The 27,296-nt window shown below is 40.3% G+C and overlaps 2 protein-coding genes across 6 annotated transcripts in view; one reads left to right on the top strand and one right to left on the bottom strand.

The window, feature by feature from the left end:
- LOC117942603 (histone H3.3A) overlaps positions 1–2,376 on the top strand; it is a 6,572-nt gene extending 4,196 nt beyond the window's left edge. For 2 of the 5 annotated variants that reach the window (XM_034868167.1, XM_034868165.1), the window contains exons 3-5: positions 54–109; positions 404–557; positions 893–2,376. In XM_034868167.1, the coding sequence (XP_034724058.1) occupies positions 54–109; positions 404–557; positions 893–1,021 (339 nt within the window). In that variant the 3' untranslated portion in view covers positions 1,022–2,376. Of the gene's footprint in view, positions 1–10; positions 110–403; positions 558–892 lie in introns of all 5 variants that reach the window. The other 3 variants (XM_034868168.1, XM_034868166.1, XM_034868170.1) reach the window with 2 other exon arrangements.
- Positions 2,377–17,583: 15,207 nt separating this feature from the next.
- LOC117942593 (homeobox protein otx5-like) overlaps positions 17,584–27,296 on the bottom strand; it is a 17,935-nt gene continuing 8,222 nt past the window's right edge. The window contains exons 2-5 of the mRNA XM_034868149.1: positions 26,612–26,616; positions 21,810–22,379; positions 20,331–20,482; positions 17,584–20,155 (exon numbers count right to left, since the gene is read on the bottom strand). Coding sequence (XP_034724040.1) covers positions 19,517–20,155; positions 20,331–20,482; positions 21,810–21,906 — 888 coding nt within the window. The 5' untranslated portion in view covers positions 21,907–22,379; positions 26,612–26,616 and the 3' untranslated portion in view covers positions 17,584–19,516. The remainder of the gene's footprint in view (positions 20,156–20,330; positions 20,483–21,809; positions 22,380–26,611; positions 26,617–27,296) is intronic.

Raw genomic sequence — 27,296 nt, 5'->3', positions numbered from 1 at the left:
CTGCCCGTAAGTCCACTGGAGGCAAAGCCCCACGTAAGCAGCTGGCCACAAAGGCAGCTCGCAAGAGTGCCCCGTCCACTGGTGGAGTCAAGAAGCCCCATCGCTACAGGTAAAAGAGGCAAAAAACTGCTTCCAGACAAGTGTTTTCTCTCTGTTTTAGGCTAGACTGAAATCCTAAATCACGAGTTACTGATTTCTTTACAATTGTAGGGACAGTATAATATAAAAAAAATTCAAATGTTTCTAGGAAGCAAATTAATTCCTAAGCAATAGATCTTAAACTCATAAAACCAGCTGTTGGTGTCCTGCTTTCTATAGTTTGACAAACATTTTGTTGAGCTTCTACAACCAAGTTCTGCTTCCCATATCTTCATAATTACATTTTTTGTGTTGTATTGTGCAGGCCTGGTACTGTTGCTCTGCGTGAGATCCGTCGTTATCAGAAGTCCACTGAGCTGCTGATCCGCAAGCTGCCCTTCCAGCGCCTGGTGAGAGAAATCGCCCAGGACTTCAAGACTGATCTGCGTTTCCAGAGTGCAGCCATCGGAGCTCTGCAGGTCAGTATTACATCTAAATCCTCGCTATGCACTCAAAGTTGGCTAGTTATTGTGTGAAAACTGTATATGACTATAATGTTGTAAAGACGAGAGTACTGTGATAAAGGCATTACATATTGATTATTGTATATACACTGTTAATAAAATTCTGTACACCCAGGGAATGACAGTTAATCCATTGATTATTTTTGATACTCTATCAGCTCACCATTTAGTCCAAAAAGTGTCTACTAATGCCAATCATAATAAGTTACCAAAACCAAAAGCAATCAATCAATCCACTGGCCATTTTAGCTCTGCTGATCATTTTTACATTTTGTTTTCCTTCTCTGCAGGAGGCCAGCGAGGCCTACCTGGTGGGTCTGTTTGAGGACACCAACCTGTGCGCCATCCACGCCAAACGTGTCACCATCATGCCCAAAGACATCCAGCTGGCACGTCGTATCCGTGGGGAACGCGCTTAACCACTCTCTGCTTCTTGCTTTGTCTCCATCCCTCTTACCCTCACCTGCTCCCTACCTCTCTCCCTGTGTTAGTAGTGTGTAGAGGAAAACTGATTATATTATGGATAAAGTGTATAGTCGTGTTTTTCTTAGTGCTCTTTACAGCAGATTTCTAGGGTACTCTCTTTTTGTGCATGTACCAACTTTTTTGGTGATGAGATCTCCTCAAGCACACATCTCCTAGTTTGCACTGTCTCATGATTTGGATAGAAAAAGGAAAAACGTGGACTAGACCAAGTTTGGGAGGGACAGACAGGAGTAGAGGTTAGGTATGTGTCTGCTGGGGGACTCATGTCTCTTTTCTGCAGCAGGGTGCTAGAAGAACTTACCTGGTCCTCTTCTCCTGCTCTCTATCGTCCGCCAGCCTCGCTCAGAAATGTGCAGTCTCTTCTCATGAAGGCTGAGGCTGGATTTTCTGTCCCTGTGTGTGTGTGTGTGTCTGCCTGAGAGTTGGCTCTGATCACCACGGAATATTGCATACAATCCATCAGCATCTTTGGAGTTGATTTATGATTACCATATTGATCATTGCTGTCATTCATCATGTTAGGTTGTTTTTTCTCCCTTCCAAATGAGTCTCACGCAAAGGATTTTCTTTTCCTTTTTTTCCTCTCCTATTTGTGGATGACGTGAAGATGGGGGGATACATTTAGATTAAAACACCTACAGAGAACAAAAACAAACAAAAAACTGATTTGAACAGATTTTTTTTTTCTACTGAAATGTGACGCCACTGACTCGTTTCGGCACCAAAGTTTGATCCTCTTGTCGATTCTGTTTTCCTAATTGACAGAATAGTTTAACCGCACCTGTTTTTGTGGTGTTCAAATTGGTTTCATCTAATTATTAAAAACCAAAGCTTGAGAGCACCAGTATAGTGTCAGAGATACTTTTGTAGCATTGGCTTATTTTTTAAAACAAGGAACCTTTTTATAACAAAGGTTCATCTAGGTTTGTAAAGTTCTCCAAAAACCAAACTACTCAAAGTGTGAATATTTTTTTTTTTTAACAAAATAACTGATTAAAATGTGAACATTCATTGTAAATCAGTGTAACATGACAAATAATACCAGTCATGTTTTCTGTAAATGTCCCCCCTTTGCTTCTATTTTTTCTCTCCGTATCAGTTGAACGTCTGTACACAGTTTCTCAGGTTGACTTGTCACCCTTTTAACTTAATTTTTATTTTTTTTGCTCAATTTGATTTTCTTTGTCTTTCTTTTTTTGAAATGTTGAGGATGATGTTTCAATTACACAATGTTTGTAATTTCCAGATTTGTCATATAAGGTGGTAATAAATGGATGTTACACACACTCCTGTGTCTGTTGTATACATTCTTCCACTTTTATCTGTTGTATCCTATACTAAAGCTCTGTGTAAAATGCTTTGGGAATTGAAATCAAATTAACAAAATCGTACTGCAATGGTGAAAACAACCAAGGAAACTCAAAGCTAGCACTAAAACCTTAATGGATCTCCTGTTTAACATTTAAAAGAGCAGTTCTCAACCTCTCCCAGATTGTTAAAATACAATAAATTGAAAACATAGTATTGCTATCAGGTTCCCTTACCATACAGTAATATGACCTATAATCCTAGATCAATAAAATAGTCTTTAATACGCTATGTATTTCCTGCGTCCTTCATTCTGTGGATCCCTAATGGAACTGATAGCAGTTGCACCACTAGATGGCAGTAACACACCATGTTTGGGTCCGAGTTAGCTCAGTTGGCAGGCGCACATATCTAGAGGCTCACTCCTCGATGCAGCGGCTGCGTGTTCGACTCCGACCTCTGGGCCTTTTGTTGCATTTACCCCCCTCTCTCCCATTTCATGTCTTCATCCGTCCCGTGAAAATAAAAACCTAAAACATACACAAAAATATTCAAAAAAATAAAAATAAAGCACCATGTGCACCTTGTGCTGGCAAAATAAAGATCCTTCACACTGAGGAATGGGGATCCTGCTGATAAATTATGCTTCAGTCAATTAGGACGGTGTTATTTAATGGTTCATCCCTGTGCCCTTGCTTTTCTCCTCTTTAGACATGAACACTTAAATGTATTTTTCACAGCCTGCATTTTTTATTCTTCTAATCTGACATTGATAACTTAGTCATATTCTAACAGGAATTCTACTCATTACACAATTTTCTTATTTTGATACCATACTACTCAGTAGTAGCTTCTTCACGCAGGTTACTATTTCTATCTTGAAAATGTGTTGTGTACCCATCTTTCACACAGACACACACTAATTAAACAACAATTAATATCCTTTTCTGGCTTGACATCATTCTCCTGATTAGTGTTTCATGTCATCCTTCTACTTTCTTGATTAAAAGGGATAAAGCCATGCCCTCAGCCATATTCATTACAGTGAAATACACACACACACGCGCGCACAGTTAACACACACACATTCTCCCTTGTCACTGTGGCCTTGGCTATATACTCATTACAATGAAACACACAGACAGACAAACATCTAATCAAACACCAGCCTTTAATCCTGTTGTTTTGAATGGGCACCACAGCTATAGTGGTGCTGAGGGCACACACACACACACACACACACACACACACTCAATCACTACATCAGGATGAGTGGTCTCCACCCAGTTCATTATTTTAAGAACCACAATTCAGACTTGTGTCACTTCTTATTCAGAGTTCAAATGTTTATATTGAGCCATTCTTTGTCTGTAGAGCAGGATCCGTTGTTGAATGTTGTTTCAATCATCTTTTTCATAAGTCATAGTGACGCAGGAATCGTCTATCTTTAAGCATTGTGTATCTTTATTTTTTTTTCAGGAGGTTTAATGAATTTTTGCATGTGTAAAACATAACATTTCAACCATTTTTCCAGCATGTTTAGCTCTCTATGTTATTTTTTTCTGCTTGCTTGCTAACTAATTCTTATGCAGGCTCAGTTCCAGCCCAAGGTTAAGGTGTTACAACCTAGTGTGGATGCTGGGAGGTGTATTTTGTGCAGTCGGCCACTGGTAGTTTGTCGATCACTGTGGCAGGTCATATATTAAACATCAGCCTCGCACCACCCATATTTTCTGTACAGAAGCACAAATATTCACCCCACATTACTCCCCATGGAAACTGCAGAAGTACAGTACAAGTACCCCTGGTTGAGAATCACTGAAGGCAGACATACTATGTCCAGAAGTTATCATTTCAAAAGGGTCTCAATTGTTACATAACAATCTGAGAATGTGTATAGGTTTAGATACATTTCTGCTATTGTAAACCAATGACTAAATCGCTGAATAAATTCATGTAATTCTCATCCCTTCTCCTCTTGTCTCATTTATATTCAGAAACGTATTCATGTATTCATTTTTGCCAGATTATAGTGATAACCACAGTAGGTTCACAAAGTTTTACCAGATAATTATACATGAAATGATTTCCTTCTTTGGATTAAAAAAAAACAAAAAAACCCGCTAACATTTAGCTAATCTAACTGCAGGATTACATGGCCGCGTATCAAAGAGCTGTTTCTTTCAGGATTTGGACCCAAACACTTTGAGAAAAGCCTGGTGCAGCATGTGGGGACAGTAGTGTCAGGCTTTGATTGTTCTAAATAAGCCTGTATAAATATGAATCATGGCAACAGCATTATCTTGCATGTGTGGAAAACCTGGAAATATCTTTTTCACTGAGTTTTCATTTCGCAAACCAGGACCTCAAAATTAGTAAAACAGGGCAAAACGGGCCTGTGGCTTTCCCAAGTAAGTTACAACATTATGTTATCAAAACCACCCTGAGATAAGATCTTTTTCTTGCCACCACCTTTGTTATTGCAACCACTATAAACCTCTTGTTTTTCAAGTGTAGATAATAGCTTTGTTAATCAGAAACATGGAGGAAGGTGTGCTTTTACAGTGGAGGAGCATCATGTGAAACTGTGAGGATGTGACCACTGTCCCTAACCCAGTATGCTGTCCTAATTTCTGAGCATATAACGGATCTTACATGTGAATCCATCTAAAAAAATATATGCATAGGTGTTTTGGTTTTTAGTTTTTTTTTTGTATGTCTTTGTCCATGTGAGTTTGAGTGTGTATGTGTTCACACACAACTGTGTGTTCGCCTTCCCCAAAGTCTGCATAGTGGCACTCCATCTGTGGCACTCAGGGGATTAAAGCCAATCTGTCTGTCTGCCGCTCAAAGTGCTGACCGTCAGACCAGCACCAGATTAACACAGTGCTGGGATTGGTAGGGAGGGGTGGGTTGGGGTGTGGGGGGGTGGGGTGCATGGTTGAGGAGAGATGTAGAGGAAGAGAGAGAGAGAGAGAGAGAGAGAGAGAGAGAGAGAGAGAGAGAGAGAGAGAGATGTGTGTTGGGGGAAGGTGGGGGACAGGTTGAGAGGTCAACTCCAGATTAGTACACAACTGGTACAGTGTGTGTGTGTGTGTGTTTAGGAAGGGGGGAGGCTTATAGACATGGTGCATAGCGGGACACAAGGGACTGAAGCAAGAGGGACAGATGTACAGTATATGGTGGGTGGACGGGGGTCACACAAACGTCAATGGAATAAGAAGTTGCTGAGGTTCTTCTGTATAAACAGTTGGAGTGGAGGAGGAGGAGAGGAGGAATAGAGATGGATAGAGACACAGGTCTGTTTCAAAGAGTTTTAAGCCTGATGCACCTTAACCTGTCAAGGAAGCTAGAGACCTTACTGCATGAATGTAAGAGACTGTTGTTGGTTCAGCTCTCAGACAATCTTCCACAGCTTTAATGTGAACGTAAATATTTCCCAGATGCGGACAACTGTGTCATAAAATCCTCATCATGCTTCATATGAACAAGGTCTTACTATGTGTCTTCTAACCACATCTAATACCATTTCCAGACCTTTCAAAAGCATTGAACAGTTTTGGGATTGGTTGGAGGGTGATTCACACAAATGTGGCCAAGGGTGCACAGTTTCACATAGTCTCTCCTCACAGGCGTTGATGCTGTTGCACTCAGTTGTATACACATAAAATGACAAAAGGAATTATATAAAGACTATAAAAAGACAACTTGAGAAAGTTAAAACTCTAAATAATAAGCCACCCTCGCATACCTGGCAATAACAGGATTAAGTGGTCCTGATTAAAGTATGGTCTCTTTAGCAAAGTTACAAAAATTGTTGAACTCAAGGCTGTGGTATGCCTGAGACTTACTGTAAATCATATAAATGAGGATTTAAGAGCACATACTTGCTGACATTCATAGTACTGCCCAAAAAGTGACCAGGTAGTGTAAACAACTAAAAAAAGATAAAAGTATGTCTGTAAAACTCCTACACCTACTTTTATGCCTTGACACACCTGGTCAATCACTGCAAGACATGTAAACATGTGATTATCGGTTTTGGAAAGTTGAAACAACTGTCGAACCAACCAAAGTACAGGTGAGATTATTGTCATGAAATATACAGCTAAAACACAGAGGTGTGTTGTGTGTGTGTGGTGGGGGTTGTAGACATGGTGGGAGGGCAGGGGCAGGGGGTTGGTGGGTTCAGACTATATGAGCGCACTACTGAGATTAATGCAGTGTACAGTACAGTACACAAAGAGACATTGGGAGTGGGGGGGGGCTGGAAGACCTGAAGGTGGGGCTGTGGAGGGAGGTGGCCATTGCTCCCAGGGATTAAACATGTTCAGCTATTAGCACCACCTGGTAGTCAACTAGCAACACAGCAGGGGTACCCCTAACACACACACACAAACACACACACACAGACACACACACACACACACACACACACGCACACACACACACACACACACACACACACACACACACACACAGTTGGTGTTTTGTTGGAAAACCAAAAACATTCAGCCTTTTCTCATGTTAAACAATTTTGTATTTGTTTCCGTCTTTATGGTTTATTTCATGTTACTGTTTAAGCTATTTGTTTGTGTATGTATTGTTGTTCATTCATGTAGTACTTCATGAATTATCAGTAATTTACAAGGATTAATAGTATCTATCAGTAATGTACAAGGATTAATAGCATCTAAATCACAACTTTGTGCAGGAATTATGCATTAATCACTGCATCAGTTAAGGTATTTCAATCATCATGATCTGATTCATTGACCTTGTTCATGCGTTTTTCAAAAGACTGACCAGTCACAGCAGTGTCCATATGTTCTGAAGACTTCTAGTGTTTTTATCATGATTACCTAAACACTAATTCTTCATTACTTCATCATGTTTGTGGCTCTTTGAATAAAGTGCTGACCTGGTCCATCTTTAGCCTTGATAAATAAGTAAATGAAGAATGAAGAATGAAGAATGAAGAATGAAGAATGAAGAAGTAATTTTAAGTTAATCATGATTACAACACGACAATTTTTTGATAGTCCATGAAGTACTACGTTATTGAATGTTTTTTCATGCATGAAGACATGCATTAATTCATGATAATTCATGTTCCCTTATTCTAAAGTGTTTCTGTTAATTAAAAGTTATCACTGCAAGTTTTGTATCTCTGACAGAGTTTGAGGGCCAAAACATATTTGTACAGTGTGTGATTCTACTTGTTGTAAATTCAGTAAAAGGGCTTCTTTTAGTCAGTAAATGCTGGTGGTCGTGTTCTTTCCTGTTGCTTATTATTTGTCTGTTTCCAGGTGATTTCTCTCTTCTTGAAAGATATGCCTGAACCCTGCTGTTTACGTCCAAATGTAGCAAATTCACAATATTAATATGTTAATCCTTTTTCTCATGACACGGATAGTGCACTGTGAAAACAAGCTAGCATGCCATTGTGCTAAAATAATATACACTAGCATAGTTAAACTGTAAAAATCCATAACACCCAGCCCAATCATGAAAACAAGAGACTAAAAACAAAAGTTACACTACTAAGAGAAGGGGCTCACGGCCATCTGACCGTCAACATGCAAGTTTTGTTCACGTTCACCGGGAAAGAACACAACTAATCAGGAGTTTATGTTCCAATGTTTCAACACTGTCAGTCCCAGTGCAAAAACAATGCTGACGGTCGGCCACAAACTGCTTGCGGTGTCAAAATCACCTGAATTAATCAAAGAGCCCCTGCAGACATTTCTTTTTTTCTTTTTCAAGAAAATGTTGCGTTGAATAAATAGATTGTGTCTGATATGTTTGTTCTTTTACAAAAAAGTTTGATAACCTAGTTGAAAATGATTAATTCCTCTACTCCATGTCTCCCGTTGAAAACTCCACAATGTTGATTTTTTTAAAAGTTTCACTGCTGGACACAAGATGTCTCCAACTTCTCAACAACATCTCCATTGTATGTGGTTGTGCACTGGGGATTTCAGGTCACACATCACATTTGTGTTAGCTGCAAATTAAACCATGATTGGCTTCTTAACTAGTTGTAATGTCATACACCGCCCATGTACTTTCTCCTTCAGCAAGTAACAGAAAGATTTTGAGACTCAAACTCTGCACATGGTATACAACACTCTGTAAAGTGTAAGAGCATGATCTGACCTATTAGATTCATTTTACGTCATTCCAAAGTTCAATCCCACACGCAGTTTATGGCCGTAAATTGGGATATTGTGCCAGTGTGTGTGTGTGTGTTTGTGTGTGTGTATGTTTGAACATGTGACACACCTCTCTCCCTCTCTCTCTCTCTCTCTCTTTCTCTTTTTCTCTCTCTCTGTTGTTTCTCTAGACAGCTAACCCTATTGACCAGTTATGGCATTACATAAGGCACACAGTATATCCAAAAACATTTGAACACTACACAAACTAATTTCTACATTCAACATTTCTGGTTGTACTTTTTTCCATTTGTTCATACAATATTCTATTTGTTAAAATGGCACTTGACATCAAAAATAAAAAAATAACATTTTAACGTTGAGTCGACCTTAAACACTTTAATGGTGGAAGGAAAGGCCTTGTGAAACTGTGTTTATATCAAGTTTTGCAATATTCAGATGGTAAAGACATGGCCACTGGCCCCTATGTTGTAACAGCCCGTTTATGTAAATCTTTAAAGTAAGAATTGCAAATATGTATGAAATGTGACAGACTTCAGCTTTGGTGCCTGTGGTTTGGCACACAGAAAACCGTGTTTTTCTACAACAGGTATAGAAATGCATATATATTTTCACATAACATGGCACACAGTACAGATGTATTTGTGTGTGAGGCTGCCTGTGAGTCACAAACAGAGTGGTTGTTGTTGTGTTGTTGGCAGTACGCAGAAAAATTGGCATGTAAATGGTCACTGAGTCACAGAGATAAAACAAACATGTTGACTTGTTGTTTCCAGAAGGGGTGTGCGTGGTCCTATGTGATTGTGTGTGTTGGTGTGTGTGTGTGTGTGTGTGTGTGTGTGTGTGTGACTAATATTTTGTAACTTAATGGAGGCACCCCCTGACCCCCCCCTACCCCATCAGTTTGTGATTGGTCTGTGGCTCTAGCATCGGGGATTAGACCATGTTTCCCCACTTTATGTTCCCTGTTCCTCCCTCTCTCTCTCTCTCTCTCTCTCTCTCTCTCTCTCTCCTCTCTTTTCTATTTCTCTCTCTCTTTCTCCCTACATCACATGATCCGTTACATCACGGGATTGAGGTCAGAGCTGGATTAGGGCGAGCAAGCGAGAGAGGCAACCCTTGAATTACTGAAAGTGAGGGAGGAGATGCTGTAGGGTTGTGGTGGTGGGGGGGGTGGTTCAGATGGCCTGCAGATGAAGAGAGGATGAGAAAGAGAGAGAAGAACAGAGAGATTGGGACAAAGAAAGATGAGCACAGGAAGGGAGAGAGGGGGATGAAGATATGCAGGGGTTTACACTAAAAGGGGGATTTGAACAATGAAAGGTATTGCTCTCATGTCTGATGCTTCACATAAATGCAGTAAAGTATGTTTGTCAAAGTGGAGCTCAGAAGAATAAAACATTTGTAAAATCATTTTGCAGAAGGTATAAGGTATATTACTGTAACCATGCAGTAAGTCAGATAAAGAAAAAGCAGGGGGGCATAAATGTGGGTGAGTGATGGGGCAAAGTTCAAAAGCTTGGACAGGAACTCACAGACTGCACTGTGGTCTACAGGTTTTCTGTTGCATTTCTATACTTGAGTGTGAATGAAGAAAGTAACTCTTGGTTTTTCAAATATTATTACAAAAAATAGCACATTGTATTCAATATGAAATGCAGAATAACCCTACTTAAATTGCAAAAGATAAGAAAATCCTGCTGGCTTTCAAGCATGTTTTCTATGAACTTGGAAAATTGTCTTTCTCCACACATGTAGTGCTGATGTTCAAACAAAATGTTTTGGGTTTTAGCTGTGCGACTCACCTTAAAGGCTAATGTAGTCAATAAACGGACTTCAAAAAACTTGAACAATGAACAATGTTATCAATGTTCATATTAGTGCAAAATGTAAAATGCAATACACTTCAAAGAGTAGCATATATTACAGTAAAAAATACTAAAATGAAGTCAATGACTTTAACAAAGATTAAAAGTGCAGTTACACACCAAATATGAGAAAACTTTAATTTCATCAATTTTTTCACCGTTGCGTTTAAATCCAGTACAGTAATCCCAGGTAGCTAGTATTTGAAAGCTAGCATTAAAAACACAATACTTAATTACTGTAACAAGTATGCATGATGAAGTAGAATTTGGATTTGCTAATTATTTAAATCAGTAGTTCCCAACTATCTGGGTTGTGACACCTTACATTGATGTAATATCTACTTGCCAGAGATGGGAAGTAATGAAGTACAAATACTTTGTTACTGTACTCAAGTAGATTTTTCAGGTATTTTACTTTACCTTACTTTTTATTTTTTGCCGACTTTTTACTTTTAGGCATTGCTATTTAATATAACAATGGCATATAAAGAGCCTTTTGTCCATGTCCGCTGCAGTTACTCAGCGTGCTCTCTGTAACACGTGTGTGGTCCATGTAGCTTGTATAAAAAAAGATTGTCATTAAAAGGCTACTTTTATTTTTATACTTTTATCACATTCCCAAGCCTGTACTTTGTTACTTTTACTTGAGTAATTAAGTTAAATCAGTACTTCTACCTCCTTTACCAGAGCATTTGTTTAGCACAAGTATCTGCAGCCTTCTTCTACTTGAGTACCAGAAGTGAGTACTTTTGCCATCTCTGCTACTTGTCAACCCTCATCACTGGTTCCATATTTCTGCTTGTTTTACAGAGTGAACTGGGTCCTGACCCCCAGGTAAGCATGTACCTTTCTACCAGATATTTTGCTGCTTTCATGTGCCACCGGCATAATTGTAAAAATTATTTCCTGACTTGTAAAGTTCACGTGAACGGCTCCTCGAGTTGCAACAACACCTCGGAAAGGTGAGTGAATGTGTTGGTACACGACTCTCCCCGTTGGCGTCATATTGCGCAAAAACATGTTGGATGAAGGTAAACATGGGTTGATGGTAAGAAACCTTAATTCATGTGTTGCCTATCAATTCTTTGCTTACATCTTCTGTGTGATAGAATTAGCCTGTAACCCCTCAGGCAGGAACTGTTGGTTGCTGTCCACCTATGCCCTAGATTAGTCAGAAAAGGGAATATACATCAACAAGTATGGGCCAAAATCACTAATATAAAGCTTCAAACTGGACATGAAAACCGGAAACAACTATTGACATGTTGTTTACTGTAATACTGATCAATGTTACACTTTGCCACAACCAGTGCTAGCCTACTTGTCTTGGCTGGTTGTTGCATCTTTCTGCTCAGACTGCCAAGTAATAGTGAGTCCCTGCCATCTGACTGGGATTTAGCCAAGCACAGAGCAGGGTTCAGACTCATGTTGACACAGCACCACACAAGCATGTAACCCAAAAGCTCATTACAAAGTGCAGTAGACTACGGTCACTAACAAGCTTGGGCTTTAACAGGTGTTCATTTACCAATTTACACATGTAGAAAAGGCTACACTGTTACTCTGACAACAGATGTATTAACTTCAACCGTTTTATTGTCGCTGATATTCTGAACAGTGGATTCAGCATTTAAATGATAGATAGATAGATGGATGGATGGATAGATAGATAGATAGATAGATAGATAGATAGATAGATAGATAGATAGATAGATAGATTGATAGATAGATGGATGGATGGATGGATGGACTCCCTCCTGTGCTCTGCAAGCAGTGTGGTCCTGTAATCCCCCAGCAGCAGCATATGGACTCTGAAGCACAGAGACACAGATACACTCAGGACTTAGAAATATGATTCATTTCTTTCCTCTCTGTAATCCCCAACAAACAAGCCGGTGGCCAGCCTGCTCTGGAGGCACACTGTAATCATGCCACAGGCTGCTGCCAGAGCTGACCAGCCTCCCCTCCCTTCCCCTTCATCCCTTCCTCCCTTCTTCCTCCGTCCTCCCTGCCTGCAGTCCGTTTTCCTCATAATCGATTCTTAATCCCAATGCCACCAAGCATGCAGGCGCTGACCCCATGCCCCATGCCCCATCACACACACACACACACAATCACACAAACACACACACACACACACACACACACACACACACACACACACACACACACACACACACACACACACACAAACATTTGTACAATCATCAAACATAATAATATGAATACAGACTCCCACCCACATGCACTCATTGTTTGTTTATGCTTGGTTTAAAGTTTAAATGAAAAAGGAATCCATGATGAAAGTCTGTGTAGAGTGGGGAACATTTTTTGCTGTTGTGTGGGAACTAAATAAAGTTAGACCAGGTTAAAACAGTAGTTTGAACACTATTTGCCAATATCTTTTCACTGTAATTAGGGACCAGATCAGTCTTTATATGTTTTATACACATCAAAGGCGGTGTATAGGTCTTAGTGAGTAGTATTGCGTATGTGAACAACAACAAGTTGCATTAAGCTTTTTTTGTGGCTCCAGGGGCAGCTGTGTGAAGTCTGATCAATTTCCTCATGAAATGTCACTTAAGTCAATGGTTGGTTAAGGCTGAATAATTTAGAAACTGTGAAAATATAAAGGTGTGAAGTTAGTGAGTTTACCAGACCTCTAAAGGCAGCATAGCACATTCTAATCTCCGGCAGACCCATTGCCGGTAAATTTGCATTGTTGGTAATGTAGGCGCCAGGGGAGAAAAATATGTGGAATAAAAAAGACGAAATCTTTTGTTCTGCTGTATTGATTTTTGATCCTTTTTTAAACTGTTCATTGTGAGTCCAACATTGTGTTTTGGAGTGAAATACTGAATCAGTGGAGTACAGCAAAGGCATGTTGTGCAGCCAAACATTATTTAAATCCACAGTTTCATTTACATTTTAGGGGAGATCCCAAAGTTTCCAAAGATACCAAATACATCTGGCTGGACCCGTGGGGAAATGTGGAAAAAATGACAAAAACACATCAGTATGAACATCATAAAACTAAAATGAACAATTGGAACAAGATGACAAAAAATATGTGATGCTATATGTGATTGTACATTTCCCAGTAACCTGCTTTAAAAAGTCCATAGTCAAATAAGATAATCATGGCACAGTCATTCCACAATAAGATTATTCTGCAAATAATTTAATAAGTTGTCGTTTTAAAACAGTAAAAAGTACTTATTTGCTAGTTGGACTATTAGCATCGGCTGATTTTTATTTTAAATTTGCTCTAATAAATAAATAAATGCCAATATATCATTAAATTTATATATAATAATGTCAGAAAGATGTACTAATTTTGATACGTTATTAAATACGATTTGTAATGGTGCAGTAATGCTGCTAAATCACACAGTACTGCAGTGTAAGTAGGTGTGAGTGATCTGCAGCTAGTAGTGGTAACAGGATCAGTATTACAGTATGAATGGATCAACCAGCCACTGTCAACCTCAGCATACACCTCTGATGAGGGCTTTACTGCAGATTACAATTTAACACCAAGTTAACATCACTAATAGTAAAAGTCAGAGTTTAGAGCCACAGATTAATGATATGTTGAACTCAAGCAGTTGTCTGGATCATACGGGCGTTTAGTGCTTGGTGCCAGTTGGAATAGGGAGAGCAGTTTTGTTGAGCTAACAGAATGGCTCTGCTTCACATGAAGCTGATACATGCATAGATCTCAATACGTTGCACTCTTGCCTGCAACTGGGGGTCAAATGCCTTGCTCAAGGGCACCAATTGTAACATTAGATGTTAAAGGAAGCGAGAGCAGTGCACAATTGTCGCATAAATGATTCAAACTGGCAACAAACTTATTATTTTGTTTTTTAATAAATTTTCTTTCATGTTTTCCTCAGTTGTTACGCCCTTTCCATGCATGTAACCTCTGTCTCTTCTCTCCAGCACCCCTTCCTTCATGCCACCTCTTCCAGTGTGCCCCCTTTTCCCTTTACCCACCTCTACTTGCAGTTTGTTATTCTTGCTGATCTAATTTAGAGAATGTCCCAAATCCTCTTAGTTGCCTGCTCCCTCAGCGCAACACTAAGTGAATTAGACAGGATTACTGTCTCCCTCTTCCTCCTCCTCCTCCTCCTTGTCCTCCTCTTCCTCTTCTTCTTCTCCTCCTCTGTGCTCTCTCCTTGCATCACACATTCCCTATCTCTCCGCTTGTATGTCCATTTTTTCTCTTTCTCTGGACATTTCTCTTGTCATCGGCAGGATTAAAGCCTTCTCCCGCTCCAGATGACAAATTTGTTCCAACGTTCCCCCAGTGACAGATGCTCTCGCAGGCCCATTGCATCATGGGACAGAAAGTATCATTAATTAAACTTTAAACTCTTGCAAATAAAAATAGAAAACAAAAACCTGGCCTAACACAGATGAAGTCCCCTAAAGACCCGCATGGCTAGCTCGTACAGGGAGATGAAATATAAATGAACAGCCCACGTTTTGTGGCTGTCGCTACATGACCTTGGTTGGACAGCAGCGCGAAAGAACCCCAGGCCCAGTCAGGCCTCCACGTCCAGGTCCATGACAGTGTGATGCAGTCTGATCTGTACATATTTCACACAGGTTCACCCTGATCTCTGCTGTGCCAGTGCAGGCCGGGTCATTTTAGGATCTCAATTTAGGAACTCTGTTCATCAGGACAAAAGCACTGTGATGTTTTCCTTTCTCGTTTTCTCTGTTCTGGATTGCATTTTAACATCAAGGCTTCACAGAAAATGTTAAATTTACCACAATCAAACACTTCCAACAACTCTAATCTTTCTATCGAAATGCTGATGCAAACCACCACGTGTGACCCTCTGAAAAAGTGTAGAATAGACAGAAAACTATACAAGAAGGGAGAAGATAGATAGAGCGTAAAAGTAACTAGCAAATGATACGATTTGTTAATGCTAGAAATATCTAGAGTGCATTCAGAATTGGGAGGTTGTTCTTCTGACTGTTCTGTGTTCATGAGCTTTGAGTCAAAATGAGGAAACAACATGGATGCCGCAAAGAAGATGTCTGGTGAGTCCACACAGCGTTCCGGGATGGAAGAAAAACGTGCTCTGGTGTATTGGCATTTCTTTAAACCAATCACAATTGTCTTGGGTGGCGCTGTTTGCCGTACAGAGCAACAGTGCCACTGCAAAAAAGCCTTGGAACTTGTTTTGGTGGCACACGTTCAAAAGCTGTTTAAGTTGTGCGACAGAAAACTCAGATTGTACAGATAGTCTAGCTAGCTTCCTGGATTTACCCTGAAGAGATCTGAGGTGCGGGTAACCATAGTCCTCAGAAATCCACCGGAATTTAAAATTCCAACACAAAGTAAGTGGAAGATAAAGGACAACAGTCGTAAAGAGTGACATCCGACGGAATTTCCTGGGGCAACAGCCCAATTGCGGAAGTGGAACACCATGGATACAGACTAGACCAACTGTACAGTCCCATTCAGCATTTCACAGTGTGCTACTAGTGTGTGAAGGACGCCACCGACTGCGGCACCCTTAGACTTGTAGATTCAACATCCATCATGCACAATAGGAGTTTTTACCTATAAGTTATAATCAAATGAAATATGTAGTATTAAGACAATGGTGTAGGATATTCAGGGTCCGATGTCACCTGATCAAAATGGCAGCAGTGATGACTGCGATCCAAACAAAGGCTACATAAGAATCTACAGCTACACTAGCGACTCCGCAGTGCTTTAAGCTAAATGCTAACATTTTCACAATGACTATGCTGCTATAACATGCTGATGTTTAGAAAGTAAGATATTTACCACGTACATCATTTTACTTTAACATGTTAGCATTTGCTATATAGAACTAAACACAAAATCAACTGAGGCTGATGGGGATGCCATTTGTTTTGCAGTTATTTAGTGTAGACAGTTAAACAAATGGACCAACAGATCCGTAACACTAACATTGTTCTGGATGGAGACAAGTGAAGGATATTAGAAGCACTTTTCCGGTGATAGCTGAGCGTCACTGAGCAGCCTCCAACTGAGCTTGATGACGTAGATGTGATGTGAGCAATGTCTGAAAGTTGTATGTCTTCTGGTAGCTGTGCCAAGAGAAATCTCAATCATTCCCAATCAACAGAGACGGAGACCGTAGGTATATGTTAGGAGATAACATAGGCACAGGCTAATTATTGCTAACTAAAATGCTAGTTAAAATGAATGGCAGTCAATGGGATGCTAATGGCAGGTGAAGTCTTGATAGCATCAAAATGGCGCCACACGGAGCTTTGCTTAGAAAGGAGAGGCTTACCCCCTTGGTATTTAGTCATAAACCAAAGCTTTGGACAAATTCAAATTTTGACCTGGTGGTGGTGCTAGAGGAAAAGTCAAGTGATCACTAAAGTCAGTCTAATTCATCCTTTCGGAAACATAATTGTTTGTACAAAAGTTAATAACGATCCAGTCAATAGAGAAAGAGATGTTTCAGTCTGGACCAAAGTGGGGGACCGACAGACTGACGTTGCCATCCATAGAGCCATGCTGCAAGTGTTGCTGAAAACAACAGCACCTGCTGACAGCTCTGAGTGTTGTATGCTGGGTTGAACCCTTTATTATGACAAAACACATTTGCTTCCACTAAGTGTATTGTGTCATTGTGATTTGTGCCTTTTTTCAAGATATTAAGCATCTCAACGTGAGCTAACATCCCTTAAACATTTCATCCACTGCACTCCTCACAACCCCCGTGGCAATGACCCTCTGGCCTAACGCTGGCAGGAACACAGAAACATTCAGCAATCCAAAATAATCTGCCTATCTCTGGTATTTCAGTTTAGTGCTGGCAGGAGCAGTGGGACTCGGTATTATTGTTGGTTCTAGTTTGTTTCCTGTCCTCTCTGCCCCGCTCCCGCTCATCTCTGCCTTATGCCCACTCAACCTTTTGTATGGATAAGTGGAACGCTTTCAGAAACGGATTCCCTATGTCCCCTCTCCTAGATGTCTAATACTCTCTTTTTCCCCTATTGTAGCCCAAAAGGGTCACCTGTCAGATAGTCCTACCTTGGTTTAACACTGACCCTTATTATTCAGTAATTAAACTGTCAAATCCAATGACTTACAGAACATAACAACTCCAGAGTTTTAATGAAGCCATTTAATGTCTCAGAAACATCATAGCTATCTAGCATGGTAGTGGTGAGACTGGTCAAACACAGGAGACAAATGAAATATACAAAATAATTCATGTCAGAAAAAATAAGCAGAGAAGATTATAGTAATGCAAAAGATAAAAGTACAGTAAATGATCAAGAAGCATAACCAGCATTGTATCCTATTACTGCTACTTTTATTGGATAAACCCCTGAGTTTGAAAAAATAAGAATAAGCAGAAACCAGAAGAACAGAAACAGAAACAAACAAAAAGTTGGCAGTTTTCTAGAAATTAAGAGAGAGAGAGAGATTCTGTTGGGTGGAGCGCCTGCGTAACAACTCATTGGTGATACCAGACATGATTGCATTTTCAAGTTTTTATATTTACAAAAGAACAAAAAAGTATATTAGCAATGTCCATGTCAGCTGAAGACAACATATTTATGATAGTAATAATACTGATAATAATATTCAAAACAAATTACCACAATTTTTACTTCAACGAATTCACAATTTCTTAAAAGAAATATTGTTTAAGTCTAATACAAAAAAAAAATCAAACAACACATCAAACACATAAAGGGGTACCCATCACATCTTTACAGGTTGAAGTTGAGAGACACCAAACTCTCTGTGCAAAGGGGGGCTGCATGGCGGCCCAGTCCCTTCCCTTTCTCTGGTGCAGACTTCTCTCCCATCAAATCCTCCCTGGAGCAATTTATCAGCAAAACAAGTTCATAATAATAAAGTCATTTGTAGATTCATGAACTGCTTCAACAATCAGCTACCCTCATGCAAACACTGTGAGATGGAGTGGGGGGGGGGGGGATCTACTTGGCTGCCAATAGCCACAATGCGGCCATTGTTGCACAAATTGTCTGGAATTGATCCTATTAAACTAACAATGGACGAGCCATTCTGCTAATGATTTCAACCATGCTCAAAGGCAACAGGTTTGTACTGCAGTCACTTCAGTGACCAGCTCTACTACCTCCGCGAGTATCACACACAGGCTGCAGAGGGTCAGTATCACACAAGGCTACTGGGAATCATCAGTGTCTGTCTGCTGTCTGCACATTTCACGTGGTATTTTTTTAAATTAGTGGCCACCTTGTTAAGACACCTCCCTAAGATGTCAGTTTGGGTTAGTTGAGTCGTTTGGCTCAAAGCTTTTTGAGATGAAAATCAGCTTTATAAAAGAAATACATCACAGAAAATACAAGACAAGGTCTAAGGAAGAAATAAACATGAGCTCGGGCTCTAGTCAGTTCTGTGCTTTAACATGTCCATTTCAAGGCTGTCTATGCAGTAAACGTGAAGGTCACTGAAGCGGCTGCGCTGTGAAAGCTCTGCTTCAAATGGGGTCCAAGTGGAGGCAGGTGGAATATCTATTAACCAAAACTGTTGAGTTATCAATCGAAAGGAGGCATTTAACATGTGACAAGTCACCACCTATGTTTCTGAGTGTTCACTTTAAATTATCTTGACATCAGGAATATAGTTTACTGTATTTAAATCACAACTTCGGCCCAATACCACTGAGCTGGAAATATAAAGCTGTTGTTCTTCCTCTCTAATTAGATTTTATTGTACAGATATCACAGTCTTGTTTTCCTTTTACAGCCATTCATTTATTTCATAGCTGATTTCTAAGTTGCTTAACTTAGGAACACTACAGTCATCTCTTTTTTTACAATCACCAAGTCGAGCATCAGCTCAACAGCTCAGTTTACATCCACAAATATTTCTGAGCTAGCAAAAGTGAACTATTTTAGCTGATTAGTTCTTCCACCGATATGATTAATTGATTGCTGTGTCCCAAGGTATCTTCCATCTAATCTGGGGTCATTCACCTGACTTCAATTTTGTTCAATATCTCGTTTCTTCCCCTATCCCCGTCCCTCCCCACCTCCCACTTCTTAATATTTACAAGACCTGGAACTTCCAGGAGTTCTGGTCTTTGTAGTCCAGACAGTCAGTGGCATTGAAATTAAGCTTCCAGGCAGCTTGGTCCTTGTAGTCTAGACAGTCGACGGCTCCAAAGCCCAGCGAGGCTGCTGTGTAGCCCTGGGAGGACAGCGAGGCGGGGGACTGGCTGAGAGGCCCACCCATCGAGGCGGCTGTGATGGGGCTCAGGGCGCCTCCGGTGCCCGACAGCTGCGGGTGCATCGGGGACAGGTAGGAGCTACAGTCCAGGCCGGTGAAGTAGGAGGAGGATCCTGCGTAGCTCTGGCTGTAGGCTGGGGCCTGGGTGTAGGTCATGGGGTATGAGGTGGTGCGCTGCATGCAGGGAGTGGTGGAGGCAGACAGGGGGTCTGGCAGCGGGGAGATGGAGGCTGGGCTCCAGATGGACACCGTGGCGCTGGCAGAGCTGGAGCTGGGGGGGATGCCGGTGCCTGGAGGAGGGGGAGGAGGGCTGTATGCTCCATTGGTGACGTTGGCACTGGCCTCAGAGTTAGCATCCCGAGCAGGGGATGCCTTCTTTTTAGGGGGCCGTGGTTTGGACTGGCCGGTGCTCTGCTGCTGCTGCTGGCGGCACTTGGCACGGCGGTTCTTGAACCAGACCTGAAGGCAGGGTTGCATCAAAGAGAAGTTTAATTATATAATCAATACTTAAATCTCCCTCTGCAACTCATATCCAGTGCAGTGCAAAATAATTAACCCATGATTGTAATACAATTTTAAAACAAATAATTTTGAAACAATATTTTATGTAGGCTACTTGTTTGTAATGTTTTACCTGGACTCGGGACTCAGGCAGGTTGATCTTTAGGGCCACCTCCTCCCTCATGAAGATGTCTGGGTAGCGCGTTTTGGCAAACAGAGCCTCGAGGATATCCAGCTGTGCGCGTGTGAAGGTGGTGCGCTCCCGACGCTGTTTACGCGGGGTATCTACAAAGGAGAGGAAGAATAAAAAATAATCGATGTTATTTTTATTGTTATTAATAGTAGTATGATTGTATTGTTTTTTATGTTGGTATTTAAAACAGTATGCATATAATTGTATAAACATGTATCTGTGGTGGTTCAAACATTTCACTCATACATTTAAAAAAAAAAATCACAATTAAACCGCCCGATAGATTAAAAATAGATCGAAATTATTATCGAAATTAGGCTATTAAAAACCCTTAATGCATTATTAAAATAGTCTATTTTAATAAGGAACTCCACAAAATGAAATGACAACGATTGCCTATCGTGCCTATGAATCAAGTATATTAGGTAGCCTATATTTGATTTCCCCCCCTTGAATTCGCAAATAGCCATAATAAAACTTTACTTTTCCCCGGTTCTTTATTTTATAAACTGCCCGAGAATATCAATTTTTAAAAACATTTTATGCAAAATAATAGGATGAAGTTTAATAAGTTGTATTCGGTCATTTTCATCGGACCATAATTACATGTCGTGTCATATGTGAAGAAATGCGGAAACTGATAACTGATGTTTATTATTGGATCGAATAAAATAATATAACACTTCTTATGGTTTGATCATTCTATTTATGTTCGAATCGAAATATAGCCTACACAGTAGAGAAACGAAAGTCATTCCAAAGCATGTCTGAATTGAAAAACAATGTAGCCTATTAACTCTTCTTTGATTTAAACTCTATCAGCGACAAGAAGGCCAAGCTTTGTAACACGCCTTCTGTCATCGGTGCCAAACATCGGCATCATTTCATTCAAACTCTCTCCTTAAAGATGACAGATGCTGATGAGGCCACGTAGCCCATCCAAACAATATAAGACGTGTTATGGCACAAAGTAAAATAGGCTACAATAAGCATCCTTTTGTAAATAGGTTACCCGATAAGAGCAACAGATTGGAGTCTGTGTTGATGATAAGTCTGTGTGAGAACAGGCTGCGTTTCCATTCACACACGTTTTTATTGTTTTTTGACTCTATAATCCTCTGAACTTATAGGTCAAGGGAACACATGTTCTGATGGCTGAAGAACCAGGGACATCTATTCATAGGCTACATAAAGCATAACCTTACTGCTAGGCTACATTTAAAAAAGAATGCATAGCCTGCACGTAAATTGGTCATTTTTTAACAGACCATTCTAAGACATAACGACATTACTTGTAGATTCTTTCAGTTGCTGTATCCTAAAATTCACTTTTTATACTTGAGACCACAATTAAAATATCTGTTTAAATTATTGGAAAAAAAAACAACATAAGTAAATGAGTAATAGGCCATTACTTACTAGGGTATCCAACGGCGGAGTGAAGCAGATCCATGCCCGGGCCGGACAGCGTTAACCCGTTCACGGCGTAATGGGGTTGCTTAATGTAGGACATCATGCCTCCTGCTGGCTTTAAAACACTCCCTCACTACCTCACTCTCTCTCTCCTTCTCTCAGGCCGGGGGCCGGGTCTCCTAGCTAGTCTCCAGGGGGTGTCTCTCTCTCTCTCTCTCTCCTCTCTCTCTCTCTCTTTTTTCTGTCACTCCCTCCCTCTGTGTTTTTCTTTCACCCTGGGTTGTTTGTCACTTAGTTGTTTTTGTCTGAATTAGTGCTATCGAACCAGAACCCTCTAACTGAAGATGCGTCTTTACACCTATTTGAACCTGATGCGTAAAAGCACCGTTGATTTAGAGACCGGGTGTATATTCCTCTATTCAGATAAGATTGATAACGTCAACTTAAATAAACCCAAGACAATAAATTACGTCATTGCATTAAAATAAATAATAAAGCCTAATCAAACAAGACCCGTGCTATGATGCAGTTTCTCTGTCCAAGTTGCGATGCGCACCGACGTCGTCAGGTGAAAGGCTGATGAAGGTGATGGGTGGGACAAGTGCAGGGGCCCCAAGCGGTCTCTGGTCCCTGAGGAGAGGATCTGGATCTGCACAGTGGACAAGTGAGGCGAGCAAGAAGAGGCTGGCTAATTAGAAGTAACTTCTTACCCAAGTAGACACCCAGAGCCCTCCCTCTCTCTCTCTCTCTCTCTCTCTCTCTCTCTCTCTCTCTCTCCTGGGCGTTCATACACACACACACACACACACACACACACACACACACACACACACACACACACACACCGTGGTTGTGCAGGCTATATTCATGTTGGACCTGTCATGCCAAGTATGAGGTGTTTAGATTTATTTAATGTCTCTTACAGGCTGTTTTGAAAAGTTGCTATGATCCAAGCACTGCACCTGTTGACAGCCCACATATTTAGTTAAGAGTAGACATTTGAAAAACAATATCAAATTATAATAACAGTAATTAAAAGGAATGGAGACAGAATTAGGCCTACATAGCCTACGTTTGGTACTTGGAAAGGTTAGGCTACTTCTTACAATCATGGTGAATTCTTCAAGCTTAGCCTTCGAGTCCCCTTCCAGGTTTTAAACTATTTTCGAAATTGGCCTCCTAAAATAATTAGGCGACCCCGCCTGAGTGTGGAGGCAGAGGTAGAGCAACTGAGAGGTGGAGAAGGGGGTACAGGCCGGATTAAAAGCAACACAAAGACCGCGTTGTTCTTCTATTAAATCCCCTTCTGATCCCCAACATGCTCCCTCCGGCCCATCCATTCATTCACTATAGCCTACAGTCAATAATAATAGTAATAATAATAATAATAATAATAATAATAATAATAATAATAATAATAATAACAATAATAACGTTCTACCAAATCATGTGACTGGTTGATTTGCATAATTGATTGGTAGACCTATAGGCCTACATAAATGTTATTTTAGGAATGTATAGACCTATATCATAGATTAATAATAATGATGATAATAATGATAATAATAATAATAATTATGTTAATAATAATAATAATAATAAACACTAAGTTATAGGAGGAGAATGTGTTCCCCGGAACATTAATAGTGTACCTTAAACAGGCAACAGGCAGACCACCACTCCACTAATAACATGTTAAATAACTCACTTATTTGCAGGGCCTACTGCAATAATAAGGTTAGAGGACACATGCCTAGGATTTATTTTCTAGCCTACGCGTTAAGCTTTAGCCATACAAATATTCTGTAGCTAGCCTAGGCCTTATTTAAAAAGTAGCCTAGTAGGCTAGGCTAGGCCTAGGCTATATTAATAGTTGTGGCCTAATTAAAGCCCTAATATTATTGGATGCTTTTGTTTTATAATTTCTACACAATATGCTATTCTCGCAGAGGCCTCGGTTTTTGTTGTTGAACTCTGTGTAGGCCACTGCGTCGTGTCTCATCTCTCTGTTTGTCCTGTGCCATCCTCTGCCGCGGGACAATTTCACAGTGTCCAAAGCCGATTCTCTGCGATTGTTAATTGAATCGGATTTCTTATAGTTTAAAATCCACACACGCACACGCACGCATACACACACACAGACCCATGTAGCTACAGCCCAAACTGTATAAGGGGTTTATCTAGCTCTGTAAAGCCAAAGCGGAGATATAAAGACACACACACAGCGACAGAGAGACTTTACGGGCGTGTTTCAACGTTTCTAAATCTCGAATAGCCTAATATGTCTTCACCTGCAGAGGTGAGCGTGTGTAGCTCTATGGCCTGCGTCTGTGGACGTCGGGATACCTTTAGTGTCCAGTGGATGCCTCACCTGCTGCTCACATCAGGTAGGCCTACGCTTGGTTTGTTTGCTGTTGTTTGTTACTTTGTTGTCTTCTGTTGTTGCTGCTTCGGCAGCTTGAACTAAACCGCCGCCCGCAGGATAAATACTCGAGCTAACTGTAGGGACTCCGACAATAAGAATGTCTCGAGACCTCCAACTGACAGAAAGAGAGAGAAAAAAACCGGCGGGAATAGTGCATTCGAGCGCGCGACACTGCGCGCACCACTGCTGTGCACGCGCACACTTCGCGCACCTGCTTCCCTCAGACTCTTCTGTTACATTTTATATTGAACTTGAGAAATATTCAGCATTTTTCAACGTACGTCTTTACGCACTTAAGTAAGCCTATGTTAATAGTTGTATGCTATTTTGATTTAAATGCAATGGCAAGACCTTTTCACAGATGTAAACATTCCAGAAGGACCCAGTTGATTTCCTGTTGCAGTGTCTGTGATTGGCATCGACTGACAGGATGTGAACAAGGGGCCACGCTGTTGCCTAGCAATGGAATTCTAGAATAAAAAAATTAAAATAAAAAAATAGGCCAAGCCTATGCTTTTATATAGGCAAATTTTTATCTTGTAGCTATGATACTGGATTTCTGTCTTATATATAGCATTTGTTCTCTGTCAGTCTCTTTACCTTATATATTACAAAAACAATGATATAAGCTACTAAAAGTTATGAAGCCCGGGAATTCCCTTCATTATGTGGATAGATACAAGAGGCCTTCAACTGTAAAATAAAGATTAATAGATTTGGGTTAGGCCCACTGTACAAATTAGAGCTGGGCAATATATTGATATTATATTGATATTGTGATATGAGACTAGCTATCATCTTAGGTTTTGAATATTGTAATATCGTAATATGGCATAATTGGTGTCTTTTCCTGGTTTTAATGGCTGCATTACAACAGTTATGTCAATTTCTGAACTTGCCAGACTGTTGTAACTGTTCTATTATTTGTCTTTACCCACTTCGTCATTATATCCACATTACTGATGATTATTCATCAACAATCTCATTGTGTAAATATTTTGTGAAAGCACCAATAGTCAACACTACAATCGCTACACACTCAGATCTACACTACATTGTTGCGGTACCGATATCAAGGTATTTGGTCGAACATATTGATTTTCTCCATATCGCCCAGCCCTGTAGTGCAGTAAGTTCCTGAGATGTCATAGATATATGGTGTTTTGTCCATAAGGTTGTAAAATATTTGGTACAATGAAATGATCAAAAATAAGTTACCAGCTCTGGATCCATGGTTTCCATAGAACAAAAATTTGTAAATTAATTACAGTCAATCAATCAATTTCAGATTTGTTTCTTCTAATATAGCTACAACAGTTTAATCTTTTTTTAGGGCATATACATAATTATGAACGCATGGCCTAAGTATTGCACTTTAAAATCACAATTATGTAGCATATAATATTGCATAACATGTGATGTTTGGAGTTGTTAGTGTGGACATCTATGTGCTGAAGGACTGCTGGTTGTTTGGACGCACTAGGACCCAGAGCAGACACAAATTAAGGACAACCAGCACATAAGAGGCTTAGTACATCTAATCTATACTCCCACACACACACACACACACACACACACACACACACACACACACACACAGACTCACACAGCATTTCATAAACATCAAATTTTGCTCTCAAGCACGCATCCACGTCCCAAAGGCAAACACAGCCATTGTATTTTCATTTAGTTTTAATTTTCTCCAAACTCCTTTATTCCCCTTGTTGACCGAAACTTCATCCCACTTTGTTAGAGAACATTTGCTCCATAGAGAACATTTGAACATATCCTCCATTTCTCTAATCCCATTTCATTAGCAAACATGTATCATGTGTCCTTCAATGACTATCCAAAAAGAGCAAGAGAGCAAACATTTTTAAGACAATTAAAGTAAAAGAAGAAAGACATAGTCATCCTCAGTGTGGTCAGCCTACCTGTGTAATACTGAAGATGTCATCCGTCTTTTATACTGTTAAATCAACTGTACAATCACTTCAACAGATCAAAAGTGAAAAAGGATTTAAAATGGAATTTGGAACAAAGTTTGAGTCATAATGCTCATTCTGATGAAGCCTTATGGGCCTTGTTCTTATTAACAATAACTAAGGCCTAGCTTTTTCTTTTGATGTAGTTTAAAAAAAAAAAAAAAAGTTTTCCCAGAGTCCTCCCAGGTAAACAAGTCTTTGTTAAATGCGTTTGATCCCAATCTGCTGTTTCTGTGTATGAAAAAAGAGGAAAGGCTCCTAATCGTTTGTGTTTTTGTCTTCATTACTGAATATTTAATAAACTTAAAACCATCACGTCCAAATAGACCCAAAATGTGCGGGCCCACACACACACACACACACTCACACACTCGCACACGTACACAATTTAAACATACTAACACTTGCAGCTGTTTCAGGTTACTGTAAGTACCTCTGACATCATGTTGTTCAATACACACACTGCATTTTTGTCTTTGTGCACTAAATGTGCTTATAGTGTGTGTGTGTGTGTGTATGTGTGTGTGTCTGTGTGTGTGTTTGTGTGACAGATACACAATCTCACACATACACACACGCACAGAGTTCAGCCGATTTATCATAATATGCTTTATCTGAAAAGTAAGTATCTTACCTCGGGATAAAGGGAGGAAAGAGGGGTTTGTGGCCAGATTGACAGAGGAAGGGTGAATGGAGAGAACAGAGCGCTCGCTGCACAGGGACAGAGAGCAAGACCTTCAGTTCTGTGGCTGCATTGATCACTATTGATAAGGTAACAGAGCATTGTGGGACGGGAAGGAGCGGCGCTGACAGAGAGGGCCACCGTGTGTGTGTGTGTGTGTGTGTGTGTGTGTGTGTGTGTGTGTGATGCAGAGGCTGACTGAGTGTGAGGCAGACCAGGAGAAAGTCATGTGGTGCTCGCTATAAAGGAACTTTTGGAGGTCAAAATCGTTACTGGCAAGTTGTGGAAGGAAGGAATAGAAGAGGAACATGATGATAGAAATAAGTTGAAGGAGAGAAAGAGAGAGAGAGAGAGAGAGAGAGAGAGAGAGAGAGAGAGAGAGAGAGAGAGAGAGAGAGAGA

This window comes from Etheostoma cragini, chromosome 3 (genome assembly GCF_013103735.1).
Source record: "Etheostoma cragini isolate CJK2018 chromosome 3, CSU_Ecrag_1.0, whole genome shotgun sequence".
Classification (NCBI taxonomy): domain Eukaryota; kingdom Metazoa; phylum Chordata; class Actinopteri; order Perciformes; family Percidae; genus Etheostoma; species Etheostoma cragini.
This window is presented reverse-complemented; position numbering and strand designations above follow the sequence as displayed.